At 35.6% G+C, this 26,228-nt stretch overlaps 1 protein-coding gene across 1 annotated transcript in view; it reads left to right on the top strand.

Annotated features, from left to right (window-relative positions):
- The first annotated feature begins 9,009 nt into the window (after nt 1-9,009).
- LOC108740318 (serine/threonine-protein kinase SIK2-like) overlaps nt 9,010-26,228 on the top strand; it is a 56,782-nt gene continuing 39,563 nt past the window's right edge. Inside the window, exon 1 of the mRNA XM_025973655.1 lies at nt 9,010-9,380. Within this exon, the coding sequence (XP_025829440.1) occupies nt 9,010-9,380 (371 nt within the window). The remainder of the gene's footprint in view (nt 9,381-26,228) is intronic.

Here is a 26,228-nt window from a genome sequence, read left to right on the forward strand (position 1 = left end):
TCTATGACTAGACCCTTATTCCTGAGATGTCCTGCCAACCTATATGGCCTATTTTTTGTTGACTTCCATGGAGTCCTCTGTTCTCCCATTCTTTCTAATAACTCTTCATTTCTAGCCTTCTCTATCCACAGTACCCTCATTATTCGCAGCTAACACCACATTTCGAACGCTTCTAAACTTTTCTTTTCCGCCGCGCCCACCGTCCATGTTTCTGCGCTCCAAACATACACTTTTAACAATCTTTCTAATTTCTAAAACCGTTTAGGTTGCGGTCATAGAAGTGATTTCTTTTGATTGAAGGCGACTCGAAGCTGCGCTAGGTACCTAAAAGCAGTCGCTTCCTCTAATTTTTCGTCTCCTATCTTTATATTCGCTCTTTTCCTACTTTTTCTTCTCTTGCATACCAGTATTTTTCTCTTACTTTTATTTATTTCCATACAATACTGTTTTACCAATACTGCTTCCATTTTAATTTAATTTTACGCCAAAGAAAGGTACAATACAATGTTTATATATGTGAATCGGGTATAAATAAAATTTTTATAGAATGCATTAGTAGAGCGGTACGATATGCTTTATTATTGACAAAAAAGTTGTCGTTGAACCTCTAAAAAAGTTAATGTTGGAGCAGTATTTGTTGACTAGGTTCACCATTCTATTTCTTGGTCCGTGGTATATCGATGAGTTCTCTCCGATCAACAACCTAACAATTTTGCAGCAATATTTCAGGTGAATCTATTTGTCTATTAATAGACCTATAAAAAAAAGTAAGATCCGCAATTTGTCGCCGGGTTAAGAGACTGCCAAACTTAACCGATCGTATACCTCCCTTGAATTCATATCCATTCCTCTGATGTGCATATGATACTTTACAAATTTACAGAATCTTTTCTGTACTATTTCCACTTTATCGATAAGAAGGTTGGTGTGAGGTAACCATATAACAGAGCAGTATTCTAGTATTGGGCGGAGTAAAGCTGAGTAGAGTCGAATAAACGTATGAAAATCATAAAATTCTCTTCCTGACCTGAGTATATATAAAGGTACTCTGTATGCATGTGACGTTATTTTGTTAACATGACTAGAGAAGTTTAGTTTATTGTCGGTGGTGACACCCAAGTCTTTTGTTGAAGTAACTTCCACGAGTTGATGTTCATTAAGTTGATATATTGCAGGTAGTCGATGTAACGATCGGGAAAAAGATGTTACTACGCATTTGTTTGTGATTAACTTAAGCTTATTTTCTACTCACCATCTGCTGAGTTTGTCGATATCTTGCTGGAGAAGGCCGACGTCGTCCTCACCAGTTATCTTTCTAAATATTTGCAAATCATCTGCGTATAATAGGTATTCCGATTTAAGATTATCACCGATCACATTAACAAAGATTTTAAAGGGGATTGGTCCTAGATGTACCTGAAGTCACTTCGTACTCATCTGAAATGTAGTCATTTACTCGTACTTGTAGGTTCTTCCTGATAAATAAGAGCGAAACCAGTTCAGTGTATTATTTCTGACACCAGATCGACTTTATTTACTATCTAGTATGTCGTGATCTACCATATCAAAGGCTTTACTAAAATCCGTATAAACTGTGTGGTTCATGGCGTTTAGTATGTAGTTAGTGTACAGGTAAAAATCTATGGCTGTCGATCTTCCGCTAAAGAAACCGTGTTGCTTTGTCGAAATGATGTTTTTAAAAGAGAACTTAATTTGTGGTAAAATAATTTTTTCGAACAATTTTGAAATAGAAGATTGTATGCAGACTGGTCTGTAATTAGTCACATCGCATCTAGATCTCGATTTGTGTATCGGACTTGTTAAATTTCACAGGCAGATATTCAAGAACTTACTATTGTAAGGGAATATCAGCACACGCGTTAAATTAATAAGGCGTGTTGTTTAATTCTGAGGTGGAAGGTAGAATAATTGAAGTCTTGCAGCGAAGTAGACTTATTAAAATATATATTTACAAATATGTACAGGGTATTTCCAATGAATGATTAGTAACTTTATATACAAGTGCAAGTTTTAGTCTTCAAGTCTTGTCACTTCTTATATCTACAACTTAAACTAGGAGGAAAACACCAAGGGTGTGGCTAGTATCACCATTGGTGATTAACCCTTTCAAAACAATTCAGTGCAAATTTAGAAGGCGGAGTTTAAACTCAAAAATTTGGAACGAGGGATATTTACAACCTGAGAAAAGATCGGCTACATCAAGTAATAAACAAACGGCAGTTTCTACCGTTAGACTCATAAAAAAAACACTCTATAATAAGCAGAGACTGAATTGCGATTGTAAAGGATCCTTCCTTAACCGTTACCTCTATAAACTAATTTAACCATTGTACCGATGCATCTAACTATCCTCGAAGGGTCACTACCAAATAAACACCAAACCGCCTTGTAAATTTGCAAAACATTCTAAAAATTGTATGCAAGAACTTTATGGCCTGTAACAAGCAGAACGGTCTCTGAACAGGACTGATAAAAGAAATTTTCCATGCCGACGGAAAAACACTAGACTCAAGTGATTTATTAAATATATGCGTTATTGGCAAGTCCAGCAGCACAATTTCTTAGAAACAGGTTGGGCACCCCATCAAATTCAGCACCTTTTTTGCGTCCAGCTTACATAGTTGTTCGAAGACATCATCGAATCTAACGTATAAATCAGCCAAGTTGTCATCCAGGTCGAGTTGTTAGTTTTTTTTCCGGATTAATGGCAAGGAGCTAGTGTTATCCAGGTTGCTGTCATAGATACTTTTAAAGAAAGATGCAAGTTAGTTACTTCACTACCATTTTCCGCCTTGTTTTCATTACAGGACATGGAAGATGTTATAGGCTGCTTTTGTTCTTGATTTCTTATAATTTGCATACGCTTTTATCTATTAACTCTTTAGAAAACCAACTAGGATAATTGTTTACCTTACTTGTGTGGACCGAGACAAAATGTGTAATTCATTGATTTTTTCATAAAACTATCGACAGACTCCAATTTGTATAGTTCAACCCAGTTACTTCTGAGAAAAAAGCTGTTAAGTCCTACGTAGTCCGCTGTTTTAAATGCATATGTTGGTGTGCTGTTTGATTTAAGATTAATTTTGATATCGACGTGCACGCTTAGCGCTGGATGATGTTTGTCTTCGTGGATAATAGCTTTCGTTTTTCCACCTTAGTGTCTGCACTTCTGAAGCACAAGTCAAGAATACGATCGTTTACGTTGCGGATTTTGTTATATTGTAGACAATTAACCAAGAGCATCTCACTGTATAAGTCTTCTTGAGGATGACTGTTGGGGTGATTATAGTCACCCATGATAAAAGTTTACTGTTCGGATACTTATTCTTTATATATGATATTGTAGAAGCATGGTTATTATATGTAGCAGTGGACGATAGAGGTGGCAAATAAACGCATCAATCGTAAGTAATTCGACAGGAGATTTACGCTTTACTGCAATCAGGACTCCGCCTCCACGTCTGTAATTGTTTGTTGACTTATCTCTATCTTTTCTGAATAGCAAGTAAGTATCATCTATTATTTCTCTATCTGATACAAATGGGTTTAACCAGGTTTCGCTTATACACATAACATCACCGTGATAGCTTGCAGAAGAGGTTAAGAAATTTATTAATTTGGTTCTTAACCCTCTAGTATTTTGGTAGTAGATAAGTAGATTATCCGCCACGGTGCTTTTCTTTTGGCGTACGAAAAAATTGTTTATTGACTATCGTTGGTATTCCATTTATATATTTGATGGTTTTATTAGTGTCACCGTTTTCGATTAAAGTATTAAGTTCACAGCGTAGAGTTTTGAAGTGATTTTGTTGAGCCTGAGTTAAGATGGGTTTAAACATAATGTTGGTATCGCTGACGGGCTTGATTTTTAGTAAAATTCTGGCATCGGTTGTGGACGGAGTATTTAGTAGCAAGGGACGAGTTTTCCCTGGAAGCCGTCGAAGTTTAAGGGTGGTACCATATCCGACAGCTCCTGCGGTATTAATGCTGCTACTTTCTGATGGTCATCTTGTCTTCGGTCTGCGCCAATTGTCTCTTTAGACTCTGGTATATTGAAGACAATAACCTCGGTTTCACGTTTATTACGTTCATTAATCTCAGATATTATATTGTTCGTATCAATAGATAATTCATCCAGCGAAGATAGCTTATTTTTAGCCACACCGACTCTTCTCTAATTTAGTATACTGCTGACTAATGGTTTTATTATGTTCTGCAAGCTTGCCTAAATCTGTCCTTATACTTGCAACGCTGTTTTCAATGTTTTCAACTTTTCTTTAAAGGGAGCCAAGTATTTCTTGAAAATTTTCTCTATTTCAGTTCTACTGGTTGATAGTGGTGAAACGTCAACGTCTTCATCGCTCTCATCATTGTCGGAATCAATAATACTAGCCTCGATATGACATTTTGAACACTGCCTTTTTTTTAGTACAATTTGCGCAAGTGTGCTTATTTGGCATCATCCTTAATTTTTTCCTCCCTCTTTTCAGAATTTTCGATTTAAGTCATCATAAATACTACGTTATGATTGCTATCTATATCTGCTCCTGGATGACTCATATAGTCCTTCATTTGATTTTTTAATCTTTGCCTAAATCATCTGACATCTTCCACGAATATTTTCGATGTTGTGCAGTCTCCGTCACCTCCAGTTTTTACAAAATTTTGATATTAAAAATTAATTAATTTTTCAGTAATGTGATTTACTTAAATTATTCAACGATAATATTGAGAAACCTTCTGGTTTGGAATTAATAGCGCTAACTATACAAAGATTATTTGAATTTTTTCTAATATCAGGAATCTATGAACTAAAAGAAAAGGAAGTAACTTGTAGACTTAATAGTAATCCTTCACTTGTTAAGTTTTCATTGTGTTTTATTTAGTAATTTTACTTTCGCAAAGTGTGTTAAATTCCACCCAAAACCTAAGGTGACCCCGACGAAGAACAAATAGAGAATCTTCTGAGTGCCCAACGAAGGACAAATAGTGCCTGACGGAAAAGCGAAAGTGCGATCCAGCGAAAAGCAAATTATTATCCAACAAATAGTGACAAAACTGTGGTAGTACACGTCCAAAAAACTATAGACATCAACCGATTCAGAAATCGCATTGTCCGTCAACCGCGTCGCATTTCGTGTACCATCATTCATCCAAAGAATACAGACACATAGAAGGCCACATCAATACGATTTTTTGTCGCAGTAAAATGCTCAGTTCTAACTGCGACCGTAGGAGTCGCATGGTCGAAATAGATAGGACAGGGCAGGCTGCAGATGGAATTGTCAGAGTCGTTGACCATGCGTCGATCAGAGTAGGTATGAGTAGGGGTGCACATAAAATTTTTTTTCTTTCAGGATGAAAAATATTTTAATTAGTAGCTGATTATTATGAAGATGATGTTCAATATTTACATTTCAGAGAATAGCAACAGTCAGAATAAAAAATATTGATAATGATAAAACATTATAAAATGGCAATTATACTATAATCGATGGAATTGTTTATTCTCAACCGATGAGTTCAGATGATAATATTTTTTTAGTAATTTTGTTGCATTTGTTAATCAACATTTAATATCATTTGAGAATTAAAAAATACATACTAAATTTCGAGATTTATGTAAATATTGAACATCATCTTCATAATAATCAGCTACTAATTAAAATATGTTTCATCCTGAAAGAAAAAATTTTTAGGTGCACCCTTACTCATAACTACTCTGGTCGACGCATGGTCAACGACTGCTGACAATTCCATGTGCAGCCTGCCCTGCCCATTTCGACCATGCGACTCCTACGGTCGCAGTTAGAACTGAGCATTCTACTGCGACAAAAAATCGTATTGATGTGGCCTTCTATGGGTCTGTATTCTTTGATTCATCCCTGCAGATCCAGAATTATAGTTTGCAATGGTGGAAAGCAGCTTTGCAAATGCGAAAGTGACTACCGACGCTACCAAGTTCAGTTGCGTCATAGAAGCCTTGGAGCCACGGTACGCCTTAGAAGTTAGAGACATCATAGTTAACAAGTCTGAAAGGAACGCATACGAGATACTAAAAGCTGAGTTGATCAAAAGGCTCAGCACGTCCCAGGAGCAGAAAACCAGACGCCTACTAGAGATGGAAGAGATAGAGGACCGAAAGCCGTCGCAGTTCCTTTGTCATCTAAAAGGACTTGCAGGCAGCACCGTTCCCGAGTCCATGCTGCGGACGCTGTGGTTCGCTCGCATACCAACAAGCATGCAAGCCATTTTAGCCGCACATCGCGACCTAACATTAGAAAAGTTGGCTGACTTAGCTGACTCTATTATGGACCTAACGGACAATCGCCCACGAGTAGCAGAAACCATGTCGTCCCCTGGTGATCAATTAGCAGCAAAACTACAGCAGCTAACTCTTACGCTACAGAGAGAGATTGCATCAATTAAACAAGAAGTGTCCGAACTGCGATACCAACATAAACAACGGTCAAGATCGCGTTCCAGTTCACGTCCTCGTTTCCGAAACCGCAGTGCATCCAGTGGTAGTTGTTGGTACCATAGGGAGTTTGGGTCCAACGCTCGAAAATACACCCAACCTTGTTCGTTCCAGACGACAGATTCGGGAAACGCTACGGGGAGTCGTTGATGTCGGCGAACGACCTAGGCCCCTCAGTATCTCGCCGCATCTTCGTGACCGACGTCCAGACCAAAACACAGTTCCTGATAGATACCGGATCTGATTTGTGTGTGATGCGACGACGCAAATCACTGCTAGAGGGACAGCCGCGAACGGAAGTCTTCCGTGTATCAAGACGATTTCCGGTTCTACAATTTTTAATGAACTGTTATCCAAGTTCCCGGAAATAACGCGACCAGATGGAGTGGTGAAGAGCACGAGACATCACACCAAGCATCATATCGAAACTACGCCAGGGCCACCCGTTGCTCATAAACCACGACGGCTAGCCCCAGACAAGCTAAAAATTGCCAAAAAAGAGTTCGATATCATGCTGAGAACAGGAATTGCAAGACCCTCCAAAAGCTGCTGGTCCTCTCCACTTCACATGGTGCCGAAGCAAGGGAATGAATGGAGACCGTGTGGTGACTACCGGAGCTTGAACGCTCGTACGAAACCCGACAGATATCCGGTACGTCACATTCACGACTTTTCGCAGACACTCTCCAACAAAAAAATCTTCTCTACCATAGACCTTGTGAAGGCCTTTCACCAGATTCCGGTCGCTGAAGAAGACATAATGAAAACAGCGATAACCACTCCATTCGGGTTGTACGAATTTCCATACATGGGTTTTGGACTTAGGAACGCTGCGCAGACCTTTCAGAGATTTATAGATGAGGTGCTTTGTGGAATGGACTTTTGTTATGCTTACATAAACGCCAGAGCAGCACGAATGTCATCTAAGGGCGCTGTTTGAGCGTTTACAGTTCTACGGTGTGGTCATTAACCCCGCTAAGTGTGTTTTCGGCGAATCAAAAGTTAAGTTTCTCGGGTATATCGTGTCTAGCGAAGGAACTCAGCTCCTTCCTGAGAAAGTAGAAGCCATTCGTTCGTATCCGTTGCCGGATACTGTGAAACAACTTCGTCGCTTTTTGGACATGTTGAATTTCTACAGGCGATTTATTCCTAACGCAGCAACAGTCCAAGCAGTGCTGAATAACTTATTACAAGGCAACGCAAAAGGCAAAACACCCGTGGTATGGACTGCCACAACCAAGGAGGCATTTGAAGCATGCAAGGATAGTTTAGCCCAAGCTACCTTGCTTGCTCATCCTACACCCGACACGCCACTAGCAGTTTTCTCTGACGCATCAGACTTAACCATTGGTGCAGTCCTACAACAATTAGACGATTCATCATGGCAACCATTGGCATTTTTCTCGAGAAAACTGACGACAACAGAGAGAAAGTATGCAGCCTACGACAGAGAGCTACTAACTATATACGAAGTCATAAAATATTTTCGACACATGGTAGAAGGCAGACAATTCAGCATATTCACCGATCATCGACCGCTGACATTTGCGTTCAAGAAAAAAGAAAAACAATGCACCTCTCGTCAATTCAGGTATTTAGACTTTATTGGGCAGTTTTCCACAGATATACGCCACGTCTCAGGAGACAGAAATGTGGTCGCTGATGCGCTTTCCCGAATTGACAAGGTGTCAGACGCATTTGATCTCGAAACACTAGCAGCCGCACAAAGAACCGATGAAGAGCTGAAAACCCTAAGAATGAACAAATCGACGTCGCTCCAGCTAATGTGGATAACTATGCCAGAAACTAATCTCGAGCTGTTATGCGATGTGTCTACCAAGAACGTGCGTCCCTTCATCACTTCCCAATTCAGACGCACCGTCTTCAACGTCACACATAATCTCTCACATCCTGGAGTAAAGGCGACAGTCAAAATGATAACGCAACGTTATGTTTGGCCGTCAATAAAAAAGGATTGCAGAGAATGGGCACAGAGCTGCGAAGCGTGCCAACGATCCAAGGTTACACGCTATACGAAATCACCACAAGGGACGTTCCCAGTGCCTTCAGGACGGTTCGAACACGTCCATGTGGATATTGTCATCATGCCGAGTTCAGAAGGATTCAGATATTGCCTCACGTGTGTCGACAGGTTCTCTCGCTGGCCCGAAGCGCTACCCATGATGGACCAGGAAGCCACAACTGTAGCACGGACCTTCTTCACCCACTGGATAGCTAGGTTCGGCGTTCCCCTACGAATTACGACAGACCAAGGGAGGCAATTCCAGTCCAGTCTTTTCAAAGAACTCAATATCCTAACCGGTACGGACCATTTTAGAACCACAGCATACCATCCACAGGCTAACGGTCTCGTCGAGCGATTGCATCGGCAGTTAAAAGGTGCAATTATGTGCCATGCCAATTCCAGTTGGACGGAAGTACTTCCAGCAGTTTTACTTGGAATTCGAGCGGCCTGAAAAGACGACTTACAGTCCTCAGCGGCAGAGATGGTATATGGAGAACCACTCAAAATACCAGGAGAGTTTTTAACCCCAGCCACTTCCATAAGCAATCCCGAAACCTATGTGCAAGCCTTACGCCAACACATACAGCGTTTGCGTCCCGTCGAAGGATCCAACCATGGAACAAAAGCGACCTTCGTGTTCAAAAGTTTGGCTACCGCAGAAAGTGTCTTTCTCCGCCGCGGTGGACCGAAGGCGTTACTCCAGCAGCCTTACGAAGGACCCTTCAAGGTAGTTGAGAGGCGCACCAAAACGTTCACGATCGATGTTCGTGGACGTCACGTTGTCGTTTCGGTGGATAGGCTAAAACCCGCTTACATTATGACAGATTATGGTGACAGGAAGACGCCGGGACGGTATGGAACACCGGAACAGCCACCTACAGATAGTAGTCCAGATGCAAAATCGCCAACAGTCCCGCCTTGTACACGTTCAGGAAGACGTGTCAAGTTTCCAGACGGCCTCCAAGTCAAATTTTCATTATCCAAATATATTTTTGTTAGGATATGTAATCACTTTTTATATATCTTTGATATTTCTTCCCAATTCAACATTGTAATGTATAATTCAATTCTTTCTAATGTAAATATTTCCTATTGTTATTATGTAAATATCCTTTCAAATGTATCTTCTCAAAACCTTTTGTATCTGTACCTTTCTATTATTCTCTCTAGAAATTACTTTACTACTTGTACTTTCCACTAATCCCTTAACATTTTAATTTCGTTTACTAACAGCATGAGGTGTATAATTCTTATTGCTTCTTAATTGCATTTTAATATTTGGTTTCTAGGTACATTGGAGCGAAATCTGTTTCTTAGTATTTCATCTAATCACTCTTTCCAAATTTCATTCTCTTCTGATTCAATCCCTACTTTAGTTAAAATACTTCTAGCTCCACCCTTTTAATCTTCGTTAAAATTTATTTTCAAAACTACTAACACTTCCGATCTATTATTCAACTGTTCCACTTCTTCCTTCAGCGATCGTTAATTAAGAGTTTGTTAAACCTAAAGTAGGTTGTGCCATAGGGAGGTAGAATATCTAGGGCACGTATTGTATATATATATGATCAGGTTTTAGGTACCTGTAAGATTTCAAAACATTAATTTGTTACCTTCTTACTTGCTAAAAATAACTTAGCAACCGAATCGGTATAGATGTATATAATTCCAAACTCAATTCTTTTGTCTAAACTTCTAATATTTTTAAATAACATCCGTACAATTGTACAATGATGAGACTTTACCGCGCCACCAGCGTGCGGTGCACATTCGCTTATGGCGGACCAGCAAATTAGTAGTTTAGTTATATTTGCCTTCCGATAGTGCAAAGGTGAACCTAGATTTAACTCAGAAAGCCTATAGTGAGTTACAGTCTTATATTTGTGTGGATAAAAAAAACATCCACAACTAATTTTGAAAAAAAAGAAGTACTCTGCATAATTCCATGATTTCCAGTGAGCAAAATTCATCAAAAATAAAGTGCATAAAAATGCATACTTGGTAAAAACGAAGCATATATTCAACATATTTTTGAGAAAAATGTGACATATTTATACACATATCTATCTCATGTGCACAAAAATCCATGCTCTAATAATGTCTCGCTACATGATACAAATTATTAAAAACTGATACAAATACTAAGAAATTGGAATATTTAACATTATTGCGGGACAGACCTGATTCTATTTAATACCAAGAAACAATTTTGTAGCCCTTACATTTGCGCCACTCAAGGCCCATGGCTCCCTTTGCCATCTTCCCAAGGTACGCCAACCTATTTGAGTTTTTATTTGCTAAAATTATAGCCAATATCACTGAATAAAAACTATATACCCCTGCATGTATAAATATAATATTAACTAATGAAATTGTAAAATGAGCGAAATGGCTAAAGTATATGAAAAGTAGAATGTATGTATATTATTTACCTAAGCAAGAAGTGAAGTCTAAATAATTTTAAATTTGAAAGCAAAAATGTAACTAAAACTCTGAAAAGTTTATCGACATACAACCCGCAACCGACGTTTTTTCTGATACTAACACTACACAACACAAAACATAATAGACACCACAAAATGGTTTTTATTTGTTTATTATTAGTTATCACGATTTTTTAAAATAGCGGGCTTGTCACGTAGTTAACAGTCACAATCATGAAGTTTACGTACCATCTGTTTCAACAACCACTATCCTTAATATTGGACATTTTGGTTAACCAAAAGTGTATAGTTGTTATATTCAGTGACAGCTCGTTCGAGATGCTTTTGGTAAATTTTAAAATGACTTTCTCATAGAAGAAACCAATTTTGCTAGAATTTGTTAAATTACGGACAGACAAACAACCAAAATACTTAGAGTCTTGTGTTTTATTAAATCATACAATAACCGTATAAAAAAGGCAATTACTTCGACATTACAAGCAGACACTTCTATTTCATTAACATATACTTTTTAGAAATGTATAACACTGGTTTAATGTAGATCAAAGACTAATATGCTGTATGATCTCTATTTGTATAACGATCACTCCAGTAAATGATCAATAACTGAGAATCTAGTACGCCAGTTACATACTTGACAAACTTATTAGACGATAGTTAATAATCTGCATCCTTTCAGATATGATATGCTTCGCAAATGTAATTATATTGTTTGTGTATTCTTGATATCGATTCTATTAGCCTATTATGTTAGACGATAGTAAATAATCTGCATCCTTTCAGATATGATATGCTTTGCAAATATAATTATATTGTTTGTGTATTCTTGATATCGATTCTATTAGCCTATTATGTTTATTCTTAATAATTATTAAATTAAGATATCCATATTGTTAAGATAGTCTCTATTTAGAAATAGATAAATTCAAAATATAAAATATCAAAAATTTAGAAAGTAAGTCAGTCTAGTGATAGATTTATGTCGGTTCTAATGCTGAAATAAATTTTTAAAAAGAAAATATTCTTTTCAATTTACTTAAGTCGCCATCTAACAGTAAGTAGCGTTAGCGTAAACAACATAATCTAACGCGTAGTTTATGCTTACTTTACAGTGAGCTCATAATGGGGATGATGCCATATCAGTAACTGTAAATGTTTCGTCACGGCTGAAGAGGACCCTAGTTGGTCCTAAAACGGCCTGAGGTAGAGGGGTTTTAGTCGGTAGGTCCGAGGACTTCTTCCTCGGGAATCCGACACTACCCAGTCGTACGGACGGCTGGGTGTCTTCTGAAGATTTCCCCTCTTCCACGAAAACATAAAAAAAAAAAAAATGTTTCGTCACAAGAAGCCGCTTTGATAAAATACTGAACGAGCTAACTAAAAAATATTTTCACACAATCAATTTAACCGATACGACGGGACTTGAACCTTGACGAAGCTCTTATACAAACTAAAGTGGGTGGATTGGTTTTCGAGTTTCAATGATTTAGGGAGCCGGACTATAAGTAGAACCATAATGGGGGAGGTTCTTAAAGAGAAACCAGACTAAGACAAGTCCCTGAAAGAGGGCAGCAGCTCTTTCAGTACTCAGGGTGGCAGAGATCACGAAGATCGGTATGGCACTCTGATGCACAATACTGCGATGTGGAAGGCAACGGGAAACCACCACATTATGATCCCGAGTAAAACGTTCAACTACTGAAATTAAATGATGACGTCCTCTGGGGTAAAGCATTCCTGACGTAAACTAGTCCCCATTTCGGATGTCCGGGCGGGGACTATCTCGGGGGATGTCACCAATAAGTGCAATAGGGTTAGGTGCAATATTTCACGAGTCGGAGGGTGGAATGTTAGGACAATGAGGCAAGTAGGGAAATTGGAAAATTTAAAAGTAGAGATGAGTAGATTAGAATTAGATATAGTAGGCATTAGTGAAGTCCGTTGGCCCGAAGTTGGAGACTTCTGGAGTGGAGACTTTAGAATGATACATACAGGACCGGTGGAAGGTAACTCGGGGGTAGGAATTGTAATGCGTATGAAAGTAGGGCAGAGTGTAGAAAGTTATTTACAGAAAAGCGATAGGATAGTTATGGTTAAATTAAACTCGAAGCCGGTAAAAACGCTATTAGTGCAGGTCTACATGCCTACATCATTTTACCGTGATGAAGACGTAGAAGGGGTTTATGCAGATATAGAAGACGTGTTAAGTTTAGTGAAAGGACAGGAAAAGCTAATAGTTGTAGGAAACGTCAACGCAGTAAACGGCAAACCACCACATTATGATCCCGAGTAAAATGTACTACACAAATTAAATGATGACGTCCTATGGGTTGAAGCACTCCAGACGTAAACTAGTCCACCATCCGGATGTCCGAGCGGGGGCTACCTCGGGAAATATCATCAATAACTGCAATATGGGAAGGTGTAATATTTCACAAGTCGGAGCGTAGAATGTAAGGGCAATGAGGCAAGTAGGTAAATTAGAAAATTTGAAAGTTAAGAAGAATAGACTAGAATTAGATATGTAGGCATTACTGAAATCCGTTGGCACGAAGACTTCTGGGAGTGGGGATTGTAATGCTTAGCAAAGCAGGGCAGAGTGTAGAAACTTATTTATAAAAAAGCGAAAGGATAGTTAAAGTAAAAACTTACAATTATGAAGACGTAGATGGGATTTATGCAGATACAGAAGTGTTAAGTTTAGTGAAAGGGCAGGAAAACCTAATCGTTGTAGGAGACTTCAACGCAGAAATAGGTACAGATAAAGACGGTGCAATAGCAAGATCTTGTGATCAAGTCATTACTTATGTTAAAATAAAGAATGTTTTATAGGGATTACTATAAATTTTAATTTTTGTATAAACGGCGTAGGTTTCTTTTTTCACTTTTTCCTAAAAAATTCGGAAGGGTCCTTTTATTTTCATCATAACTTGCTTAATTTTGATGGTATCAACTTCTTATGCAGCTCATCTGATAGGTATTTCTGAGTAGTTTGAAAAGTGTTTAGTAAGTATATTTTATAAAATGCATCGTTTTAAGCTTAAATGTTTAGATTTGAATACTCGCCGGAAAAAAGTATACGTTCAATTACTTATAGCTCACTTTGAATTAATATTAAAAGGTTTTTTAAGGAAGGAGTTTTTTGTTCTCTTCAATTTTGGTAATGACAACTTTTTTGTAAAATCTTATAGTTTTTGAGTTATTTATGAAAAACCGCTTTAAAACATGAAGTTTTTTTCGCGAAAAATCAAAATCTTGATCTTTAATAACTAAAAAAGTATTGATTTATTTTATTAACTCTATATACGAAATGTTGCTTACAATCGGTTCCTCTATCGATTTCTGGGGTTATTTTTCATAAAATAATTTCCATCCCCGAGAAGGGGTGGCATCCACCCCCAGGGTAAAAGCGCAAGTTGGCACTATGTCACTTTTGTTTCTTGAGGTATCCCCTAATTTCTCACCTTTCATGAAAATCGATGAAGGTTCAACGAAATCGGAGGTGAAAACCTTCGGTGACTGTACTAAAAACGAAAGTAGGAAACATAGGATAACGAACGAGACTGTAGGATTAATAGAAGAAATGCGGAAATACAAAAACGGGACAGATGAAGAAGGGCAGAAAGTTATAAGGCTATAAAGTGGGAAATAATTAGAAAATGTAGGGTAGCTAAGGAACACTGGATCGATATGAGGTGAACAGATGTAGAAGAAAAGTAAGTAAAACGTATGAGGCTTATAATATAATCAAAAGGAATTTTAGAGAACTAGGGTACAGTAGTAATAATATAACAAACGAGGTAGGGGCCATTTTGATAAAAAATGAGGAATAGGCAGATAAGTGGAAAGAATATTTACAGAACCAATACGCAGGCCATGAGTTAGGAGAGAAGGAAGGTAGTGTGGAGACAGGTGAGCTAGGTTATCCCAAAATGAGAGAAGAATTTAAAAAATAATAAGGCCCCAGGCATAGATATAATATAGGATAAAATTCTACAACATGCAGGACAAGACGTTAGAGATCGTATGTTTAAGCTAGTTACATTTACAAGACGAGAAAAGTCCCAGAGGATAATAAACGGAACGTGGTTGTAACTGTACCTGAAAACAGAGGCGCGGATAGGTGCAAAACATTTAGAACAAGTAGAACTTCCCATCCGTTAAAAATCATAACTAAAATTGTATAGAGGAAAATGAAAGAAAGGACGAGAGAACTATTAGGGAAAGATCAATTTGGTTTTAGAAGAAATAGAGAAACGCAGGAGCTCATTCTAGCTTTACGGGTAACATTAAAGAAAACGATAGAAAAAGAAAAGAGTGCGTAGATAGGATTTGTATATTAAGAAAAAACTTTGGACAATGTTAAATGGGACAAGATGTTTAATATACTTAAAAATGTAGGGATGAATTACAGAGGCAGAAGAGCTGCAACGTATGGAAATAAATATCAGGAAGGAAGTCAGCCAAGAATATACACTTTTTCATCTATATATCGAAAACACTCAAAATCATTAAAGACAATACAACTGTGGGGATAAATATAAATAAAATAAAAGAAAAACAATGATACTGGTATGCAAGTGAAGAAAAAGTAGGGAAAGAGCGAATATAAAGGTAGGAAATGACAAATTTGAAGAAGTGTCTAATTTTAGGTATCTAGACAGTTAGATAAGTCAGGACGGAAGGAGCACTACGGATTCAAAGCAGAGGATAACGCAGGGTCAAGTCGCCTTCAATAAAAAGAAGAAAGTTAGAAGCGTTTAAAATGTGGTGTTACAGGCTAACGATGAGGATACCGGAATAGAGAAGGTTAGAAATGAAGAGGTATTCCAAAGAATAGAATAGATGACTCGATGGAAGTCAATAGAAAATAAACGAGATAGATTGGTAGGACACCTTTTCAGGCATGAATGTCTAGTCAGAGACATATTAGAGGCAGAAACGGGTGTTAGCAGTAGAGGTAAACCTAAATTAGATTACTTTTCGTAAATGGTTAAGAATGTGGGTTGTTTTTAAGGAGATGCGAAGATAGCTCAGGATAGAAAAGAGTGGGTGGTGCCTGTCCAACCAGTCTTAGCAATGACGACCTTACGGTAATGATGAACCAATTTAAACTAGAGCTAATAAATTCTTTTTATTTTCAATGACATATTTAATAAATTAGGTTAGGACAAACATATTTTTTTGTTTCACCATTATATAAATTTTAAAATAGGTACGAGATACTTGGAAGACAATGTTAGGATTTATAATATATTAAATAATTAGATAACATCATTCAGGAACTCGTTTCCAATCCATAGATTATGAACTTCGAGGTACTTGAAAAAATCAAAATCTATGAAAGAAGTGTTGGTTTACTAAGAATACATAGTTTTCTCACAAATAAATTTTCAAAAAATATTTTTAGTCCTATAGTATTACATGGAAAAACAACAAATAAATAAAATTTTTGATATTTCGACGAAAATTCAAAACAAATAAGTAGTTTTCGGTTTATGAGGCCTTTTTCAAGAATACACATTTACAATATTTAGTCTGTACTCTTGGAATAGGCTTAACAAAGCCGAGGCGTATGTACCTGTACGTAGAGTAGTAAAGTTTTAATAAATTCTTACTAGTACATTAAATTTGCGATATTACTTATTTATTGTTATAACATATTTTCCATTTTTAACTCATTTATTAATACATACCTATTTATTTAACCTAACCTAAACTTTTTAGAAATTTTTTTTTATTTTGAAAATGCTAGTAATTGTACAATAAAAAATAATTCTTCACTTCAAAAGTGAAATCATGCATTAAATAAAGACAAATGTGAATAAAAAATAGCATATTTTAGAATATCAAATTTTTTAAATATTTATTTGAAGTATTGTATATTTATACCTGTTTATTCACTGCTTATGTCCGAGGTAAATTCCAGTCGGAATAAGCGTAATGAAATTACGAATATGTACAAAGACTTGACATTGACACTAGCGGCCTTTTGACCATTACTACAACATTCGGTAACGGCTCCTCTTAATAACTACCTTACAAAGTGAGACATGCCAGTTGTATAGGTACATATACTATACAGGGTGTCCCATCTAAGATCCCTTTCTATATAGCGACATTTTTATTCGTTTTAGGTAAAACTGTTTAGTATCAGTTATCTCAATTTTTATTGTGCACTTCCCAGAATTATCCGTGAATCTACAGGGTGTCCACTTTTCGCTGGCAGTTACCCAACTTTGGAAGTATTTTATTAAATATTTCAGTTCTGTGGTAAAATTAAAGACCCTTTTATTAAAAAATATGTGCCAGAAATCTTGATAGTTTTGGAGATATAAAGACTTTTTGAAAATTTATGTCAAAAACAGGTTGACAATTATAATTTATTATTACAAGTGCACATTTGACTAATAATAACACCCTGTATATACTAAATATAAATCTTCAGCAATATCACGTAAGCTAGTTTGTAATAAAACAATATAACAACTTTATTCTATAGAAGCTAGTATTTAAATTTATCTAAGACCGGATAAATAAAACCTGTATGAAAATATAACTTTTAAAAATTCATGAGGATGCTTATATTTCTTATAAATTTCATAGTAACTATTACTATTCAACAAACATCCCTTGTCGCCACCTCGTTTAATCCACAATGAAAATCATTTAAAATGCAGAGCTCGTTTCTTCGCGTTATAAACAATACGTGCATTGGTTCAAATACGAATATGCAGGTAAATTTTGTGAGAACTGAATCTGAACGTGCCTAAGTAGGACAAATAGAATCATTTGGAGTGAAGGGGGGCGCAACCACTTAATCAACGGTTGCAAATTAATTTTCCAAATAAAGTTTTACACACGCGCGAGCAAAAACATGCATTTATAAAGAAAAAATAATTTTCAAACATTAATGTTAAATCAACTTAACTTCATCCCACTACGGATTACCTCACGTTAAAGAGGAAAAAATTTTTGTTCTTGCTATCACACCCTCCCCGGGAATTGAACCCGAAAGACTTACTCGAATTTGTCTGTGTTTAAATTTCGTCCATAAATTCACCATATTGTTTAGGTCAAAAGCATCGAAGAGGTCGTTTTCGATATTTATCAACATTAGCGCATCAACTCTCTCCTCTTTCATAAAGAACCAGGCCGAATTTTTAACTATTTTAAGTAAAATAGTCTTTTTAGTTCGATGTCATCGACAAGCTCGCTGTAAATATTAGCTGACAAAGCTTCTTCAATAGCTATTTTATATTTAGCAGCTACCTTCATCATGCTGTACATTAGGGTGCTTCAAACAAAATTTTTAACTTTTTTTTTTACTCTTACCCCCTCAAATGTTTCTATTTGATGTAAAAAAAATCCTCGCCAACATGAGCCCCATAGCTTAAATCTAAGGGGTAGCTATTTTTATTTTAGTTTCCCATTTAATTAACACAGGAAAACTTCTTTTTTGTTTTAAATTGAATTTACACATAATTTACGCAATTTTTTCCAAAAAACCGTTTCATATTCTTGAGTCTTTGAGCTTTACAAAACTCTAAGACAAAGCATGATTATCTTTACAAAAAGACTAGTTACAGCCATTTAAAAATTACTAAATTTTGAAATTTGAAAAAATACCTTGCAATTATTTTTTTTTTGCATAATCCTAAAAATTTTTACTCAAACTATTAGTAAATATTGTATTTTTATGTATTACAAATTTCAAAAATGGATAATTAATATGAACTAATACGGAACAAAATTATAATCCATGATTACTTGTAATCATACGATTAATTCATTTATCTTATTATTATCATGTGTGCTGCCACCTATACTACGTACTGAGAACCATCAAATAATATCTCTAAATAACTACGAAGAAGTGCTTTTTATTCAAACATGTGATCAGTGGATACAGCGGATCCAAACGTTCTACAACCATTTAGAGTTTATCTGGTAAAAGTCTGTAACTTTGTCTTAAACGCTTAAAAATTATTATCTGTAAAACATATTTTCGGGCATGAAGGTCTAGTCAGAGACATGTTAGAGTCAGAAGCAGGAGTTGGGAGGGGTAGGGATAGACCTAGGTTAGTTTACTGTTCGCAAATAGTTAAGGATGCGGGTTGTTCTAGTTTTAGAGAAATGCGAAGTTTAGCTCAGAATAGGAAAGAGTGGAGGTACATGTCCAACCAGTCTTAGGACTGACGACCTTATGATAATGATGAAAACATATTTAAGTATATCAAAGCTCGCTGCATTGAATTCACAGTTATCAATTTTTTTGCCGGAAGTCTTCGTTTCCGGTGTTTTGTGAATCCTATTTTTTTATTCCTTCAAACTGCTATTGATGTATCATAGTAACTCACTTACCATGGGGCGTTTAAGTCGAAATGTTGACCAGTAGTCCGATTTCTTGTTAATACTGCTGATACTGTGATGGTAACCTCTGCTACCTGCTAAAGTTCAGTAAACACCGAACTGAGGACCGCTATTACTTTTATGATCCCCATGCCCTTTTGTAATCTTATTATAATTCGTACACACGAATGCTCTTCGAGTTTCTCAAGCTGTTTTACCCACAGACGTTATTACACAAAATTACGAAGGAAGTTAACTTTTTTTCATATTAAGAACACAAGTTGAAAAAGCCAACTGAGGCAGTTATTGGGGAAGGAGCATCGTCTCCTTTGGCTAGGGGTCTGCAAATACGTGAAAGTATTTAGTACTTATTTATTAGATAAAATAGAAATCCAAATAAAGTACTCCAAAACATTTTGGCACAAGCACGCCTGAAAACCCATTAGATTTTATTTCCATTGTAAAATTTTTATGTCAAAACTTCACGAGGAAAATTAAAAACAGCGTAGGTATAGGTCTGACGAAGGAAGCTGGCGAGCGGTTGCGCAGGTACTTGCCCATTTATGACCTGTTTGGGTAAGTCACTTGGAACCGATACACAAATAAACTTTCAGTAGGTGTAAGTTATAGTATTAATACAGATAGGACAGTAGCGTACTAGAAAATAATGTAGAAACATAACTTACCAAAAAGAAAAAATAAACCTATTGCTTTTGTTTAATAGTTAGTTTTCATATTCACTGTCATCATGGGAATCTCTATCACTGTCACCATCATCAACAATTAGTTCTTCTGTTTGTCTGTCTATTACTTGCTCACTGGTCCCTATTTTTAAATATTTAATCTACGCCCCTGATAGGAATACTTAAGAAAGAGGGCTGCTATCGTTATACCTAAAACTGCCTACTTTTGCCACCGCGCATCCACGCCATTTTAAAATTTCCGCCAGCTTCCAGCGTCAGGCCTGTACTATACTTTACTTCTAAAATATTATGTAGATACGTTAAATTAACTAGATTAAAATAAAGGTAGATTATTACATTTTACACAAAAATAACAACTACACCTAATCAGATGGTAGAGGGAGATTTCGCATAACTGTGGCTATTTTATTTCATTGATCGTATTTTTAGATATTTAATTTAGTATTAAAATTAAACTGACTTCATTTAATCGTTTAAGAAATATTCTGAAATAACCTTCCATACAATACACAATACCTGTGGATATACAGGCATAGATGTACAGGTGTCTTTATAGAACGTGCATCGCATATCCAGTGGATATTAGCAGACATCAGGTACCTATACATATTATAAAATTATTAGTAAATTATGCACTGCTAGAATGTGGGTACATATGTATGTATATATTATATTATGGCGTTATGGCGTTAGTATCACTGACGTTATTACATTACAACACGGTTTTATAAAACGGTGCTGAAGAATTTGCATTTGCCCGTTGCATTGTTAAATCGTAACAGTGGTAACAGTCCAAAGTCCATTACCATTCCACTAATATTAATTAGATTAGTCAATAGTCGTATGATAGTCATTATTGGTGCGTTGCCAGGACCCACCAGATTGTAGGATTTCCCGAAGCGATTATGAATGAAATTCATTTTTCTTAAAAAGAAAACTTGAGAAAAACAGATAAATAAGTGTCCATCAAGTAAATTTTGATATGATTAATCATGGTATTAAAACTTTATACCTGAGGACTTCTTTGAATTAGTCTAAATGCCGCCTTCGGTACATTTGCAGTGCATCTGCGTTGTATTCTTGTAGTTTGGTTTTTCCCTAAAGTATAACACCATTGTGTGCTACCTAACTACGAACCTTTTGGTGTACGTGATCAGTGACATTGGGGGTAGTGAGCAGGGAAAATTCCATAAACAAAAGTGATACAAGTGGGAGAAATAGTTTTCAGATACAAAAAGACAGAACAGTTCAGATTTTTGAGTCATAGCACATCCATCAAACCAATCGTTTTCAAATTCAATTCATTTTTGTAATTAAATTGTCATGTGTATGTATAGGATTAATAAATGTATTAAGTGATATGCAACTTATTAATCGGACATACGCTGGTCCTTCGAGTTCTTTGGTTGTTCTTACCGAACAATCTATGTGGTGAAGCAGTACACCGACGGAAGATACATAAGTTTTTTATTTTTCTTTCGCCAAGCGAGCCACGCTCCGTAACACATGAGTTACTAATATTTTTTTAAAAATAATATGTTTCTATTTGTGCTAAGTGCTAATAATTATCTATATTTTATACAATTATTTTAATTCAAAAAATTCAAGTAAATTTAATTTTGTTAGTTAGTATGTAAGAAACATTCTCAATAAAAACATCAACCCAATTTCGCTACTAGTTTTATTTAAAACATTCTAGTAGAACGGGAGTTCAGTAACACAACTTCCGAGTGGTCTCCGGATAATTTTTTATCTCACGACTGCACAAAACACTATTCTAGGGATGCTGCTGGACTAAATGCGGCAGCATCAAATTGTTCAACTAAAGATTTAGAGGAAGAATCGAAACTTGGTTGCGAAGAACAAAACAAGTAAATTTAGTAAATTTAGATATGATTAATCATAAGTTACTAATATTTTTTAAAAACCATTAATATGTTTCTATTCTAGAGATGCTGCTGGACTAAATGCAGCAACATCAAATTGTTCAACTAAAGATTTAGAAGAAGGAATCGAAAGTTGGTTGCAAAAAAACAAAAGAGCGTTTAATTACGAAGGATAAACGGCAGACTTTATTGTAACAATAGTATTTATTTCATCATATACAAATAGGTGTTTTCTTCTTTTTTTCTTTTACTGTATGCAATAAATTTAGGTTGACATTTATATGTATTTGTATAAACAGATTACCGATTCCATCAAAAACTATTATCCTCATAATATTTTTTGATAAATAGCATCAGAACTGTGTACATTTCTTTGCCTAAACATCTTTTCTATGTCAGTTGTTATAACATACGTATGAGTTCTAAATCTAGTTAACAAAAGAAAAACATCACCCTGAATATTTGGACCTACCTTCAGTGCATCGTTAAGTGAAAAGCCTGTATTCGTTTTCGAACTTATTAACTTTGTTGTAAGGCTCGTATGGTTGATAACCGCATGATGAAGTAGATAAAAACCTGATTGAGTTGAAGTTGTATCTGATACTATGTTTGACATGTGACCTAATCTTTAATATTCGTCCATAAAATTACGATATTCTGGTTGTATCTCCGGATTTTTTTGAAGTTTTCGTTCCAAGGAGTAGAAACGTATTAATGCTAATTGGTAAAGTCTCCTAATTTACGCTGATTTGAATTAAAAGAGAGACGTACTGTTACATAGTTGGGGAGAAGTGGCATGAAGGAGCCAGAGTTTGAAAGAGCCACTTACATTATTTCGGTAGTTTAGGAACGAATTTGGTTGATGATATTGTTTTTAAGTGGCAACACTAGTTTCCCATCACCCACAAATGTTTGACAGTTCGTCGAAACTAACAGAAGCCAGTACATCGAGTCAAAGCTTTTAGCACTAAAAGGTAAGTATTTTGCTCCATTTAAGTTCTGTTTTGGTATTTTATTGTAAAAAAATAAAGGTGCATGGATTGTGGACTAAGTTTGTGCATATATTTGGCCTTATAGCTGCGTAAAAGCTGAGCCGCAAAAGTTTTGATATTGTTGTTATTTTGAAGTGTGTTTATATGTTATATCTCAGTGTTTCGATAGAGATAAACAAGAATTTGTTTGACAGAACTAATCCACCACAAGTTTGCCACACTTATGCTGATTAAGTGGATAGTTTCGAGTCGGCTTTCCAATACGTTTAATAATAGAACTTATTTAAATTGTTTAACAACTTCTCTATATTAAACTATTTGCTCGGAGTGTCTTACCAAGTCCTATCGTTTGATAATTGTCAAAATCAACTTATTTAAGTTAAAAACTTCTGATTTGCAATAAACAATCTCAGAAAGAAATATTGATTATTCAAGTGGTAACAGACAACTGAGGGTAAAATACCCTGCCAGACATACTTATATCCGCAGCAGTAGATAAGACAGTGTTGAGAGATAAATATATTAGACACTTAAGGGTTTGTCAGGAGATGGTGATATCTTATGTATACAGAAATAGTCACATATAACATATATATATACCNTATATCACTATTCACTGCGCTTTTTATTTCACTGCTATCACTGTCAAAGTCACATATAACATATATATATATATTTTATGAATAAATTATGCTATTTTTTTTTTACAAAACCACTTGAAGCACGCGAAGAAAATGAGATTGCAACAAACCAGAATATCAGATCATCTCCCGTTTTAATCTCTACCTCTACGGTTGCGATGATAAGCCCATTTTCTAGGCCAGTGATTCCGAACCTGAGGGTAAATCAATTATTCTGTGGGGGTAACAAAGAACCTAATAATTAAGACCTAGATAGTAAAAATATAAAATTATGGATGTGTCGATGATTATACAACTGTATGCACAATTGGTAAATATTGAACCAAACAAGAAAACATTTGAAAATTCTGTGGTTCGGCATTTATCTGCAGCAATAAACTCACTGAAGCAATATTCTCCGGATATGCATAATCGGGTAAATTCCTGTTTTGTCGCCGCAAACCTAAATCATTTCTACCTGGCTTCTAACCTTTCCCATTTCGTCGACTCGGCCAATAAAAGGGGTGATTAAAGAGTGCCACCCCACCACAAGTAGCTTTAATAAGTAGGTATAATATATAATTACCTGCTTCGGGTAGATTATTATGTTAAGTAAGTACATACTTATTACTTAATGAAACAACAACCGCCTGTGCATAATATTGAAATTTTAACAACCATGAAGATTGTGGAATAAAAGAGGAAAGCCAGTGATTTTGTATCTGGGGTATAGGTTTACTCTAAATAAAGTTCAAAAGAGCCAAAATAAAAGGTGGACGTGTTGTACGCGTAAGTGCCCTGGAAGCATTACTACCGACGGAAAGACAACAACTGTACTTAGAAGCAGTGACCATACGTGTGAACCGGACATTGCAAAAAACGAAGTTGAGGTATGCATCAACAAAACAAAAAAGAGGGCGATGAAAGAGAATGCACCTATACCGCAAGTATACAGTGAAGAAATTATTAATGTTAAAGACTAAGGTTTAGATTTTATTACTAAAGTAATGATGTAAATAAAAGATGTTGGTTTTCTATGTATGAACTGACAATACATGACGCACCCTCTGGGGGTGGGGGGTGGGTGATATTCGTAATAATTACCTAACATTTGCTTGCTTATCTCAACTGCCTACAAGGCATCTAATTATTCTGTGCAATTATAAATATACCTATCCAATAATCACAACAAATAATTAACTTTCAACGTTATTATAATGTTTGTCTCCTCATCGTTAATATCATGCGGTAGAGAAGTATGACCAAAAATTTTTATTAATTACGGTAAACAGATTTAGAGAGGCAAAACAAGAATTATTAATTACACCAATGTGTAGGTTTAAAGGGCAGGCGACGAAACAGGAATAAACCGATAATCGTCGGTCCAGTTCTTGGATATTAAGACGATTTACTACGAATGATAACATTATTTAAAACAAAGATGTAGCGGCCAAAGTGGAATATCTTGGACTACGACAGAATACTACTTGCAGAGTAGAATTTCAAAATTATGATCTTAGCACATTTTGGTGTAAAAATGGTGCCGAATATCCTGCTTTAGCTAACAGACCTTTAAAAATGCCAATACCTTTTACCACCCACCTGTAGATGTGAGAGTGATTTTTCAACTGTGGTTACACTGAAGACAAAGACCAGAATCCTTCTAATTTTGAACATGACTTAGGATGCGCTTTAAGCGAAATTAAAGCTAACATAAAAAAAATTGAAAAATGCAAAGTAGTACCAACCATTACACTAACTATTTTTGCTTAATTTATTGTTTAGGTATATAAAATTGCAAGACTGATGTGCAATTTGTAATTATTAAAGATTTGATTGTGTTGTTTGTATTAATTACATTTTAAGGTCAGGGTAAAATCAGTTTTCTTATTAGGTCATAGAGGTAACAATATTAAAAAGGTTAGGAACCACTGTTCTAGGGCAAAGCTGAGACAAAACACGCAATAATAGAATAATGTCGTTTGCAATCGTAACTGACACTCCCAAATAGGAAAAACTAGAAGAGAAAGAGGGTAATGCAAAAAAAATTAATATTAGGAAAATTACTATTTCAGTCCATAAAACCGGAAAATCAAAAATAAATCAAGAAAATTCCGTACTGTAAGATGTTTCCAATTCGTCTAACTCTACCGTATTAGCTAGAATAAGAAAAAAAGTTGTTCAAAGCAAACTCCAAAACAAAAAAAATAGTGATGATTACGTAGTGTGCAGTAAAACATATAAAAACAGTGATCAACATTTGTTTCACTGCAAAATTTGTTTTGGTTGATCTCATGAATCCTGTAGTATTAAAAGGCAATTTCATTTCTTTTACAAGACATTTTTGTAATTTTAAGAAAATAACATAATCTTCTTAATGTTCCTAAAAAGTCTGAATCATAAACTTAAGCAAATAGATAGCAAAGATTTTAAAACTTAAAGTGTGCAATATTTTTTTCTTGAAGTTCTTAAAGATTTAACGATGTCGTTTTTGATAGAAGGTTTTATTTGTTATTTTGTTTATTTTTCGAGATTGTTATTAATGAAAAATAATCGGCCTTTAATAAATAGTGTAATGTTCGTAGGTTTAACAAAATTAACTTCTAAGACGAAAACTATTTATTTACACTAATTATTATTGAACTTAAATACACTATTAAATTATTACTAAACTTAGGTAATTATTCTATTTATTTACACTA

This window comes from Agrilus planipennis, unplaced genomic scaffold (genome assembly GCF_000699045.2).
Source record: "Agrilus planipennis isolate EAB-ADULT unplaced genomic scaffold, Apla_2.0 scaffold58, whole genome shotgun sequence".
In the NCBI taxonomy this organism is placed as follows: Eukaryota; Metazoa; Arthropoda; class Insecta; order Coleoptera; family Buprestidae; genus Agrilus; species Agrilus planipennis.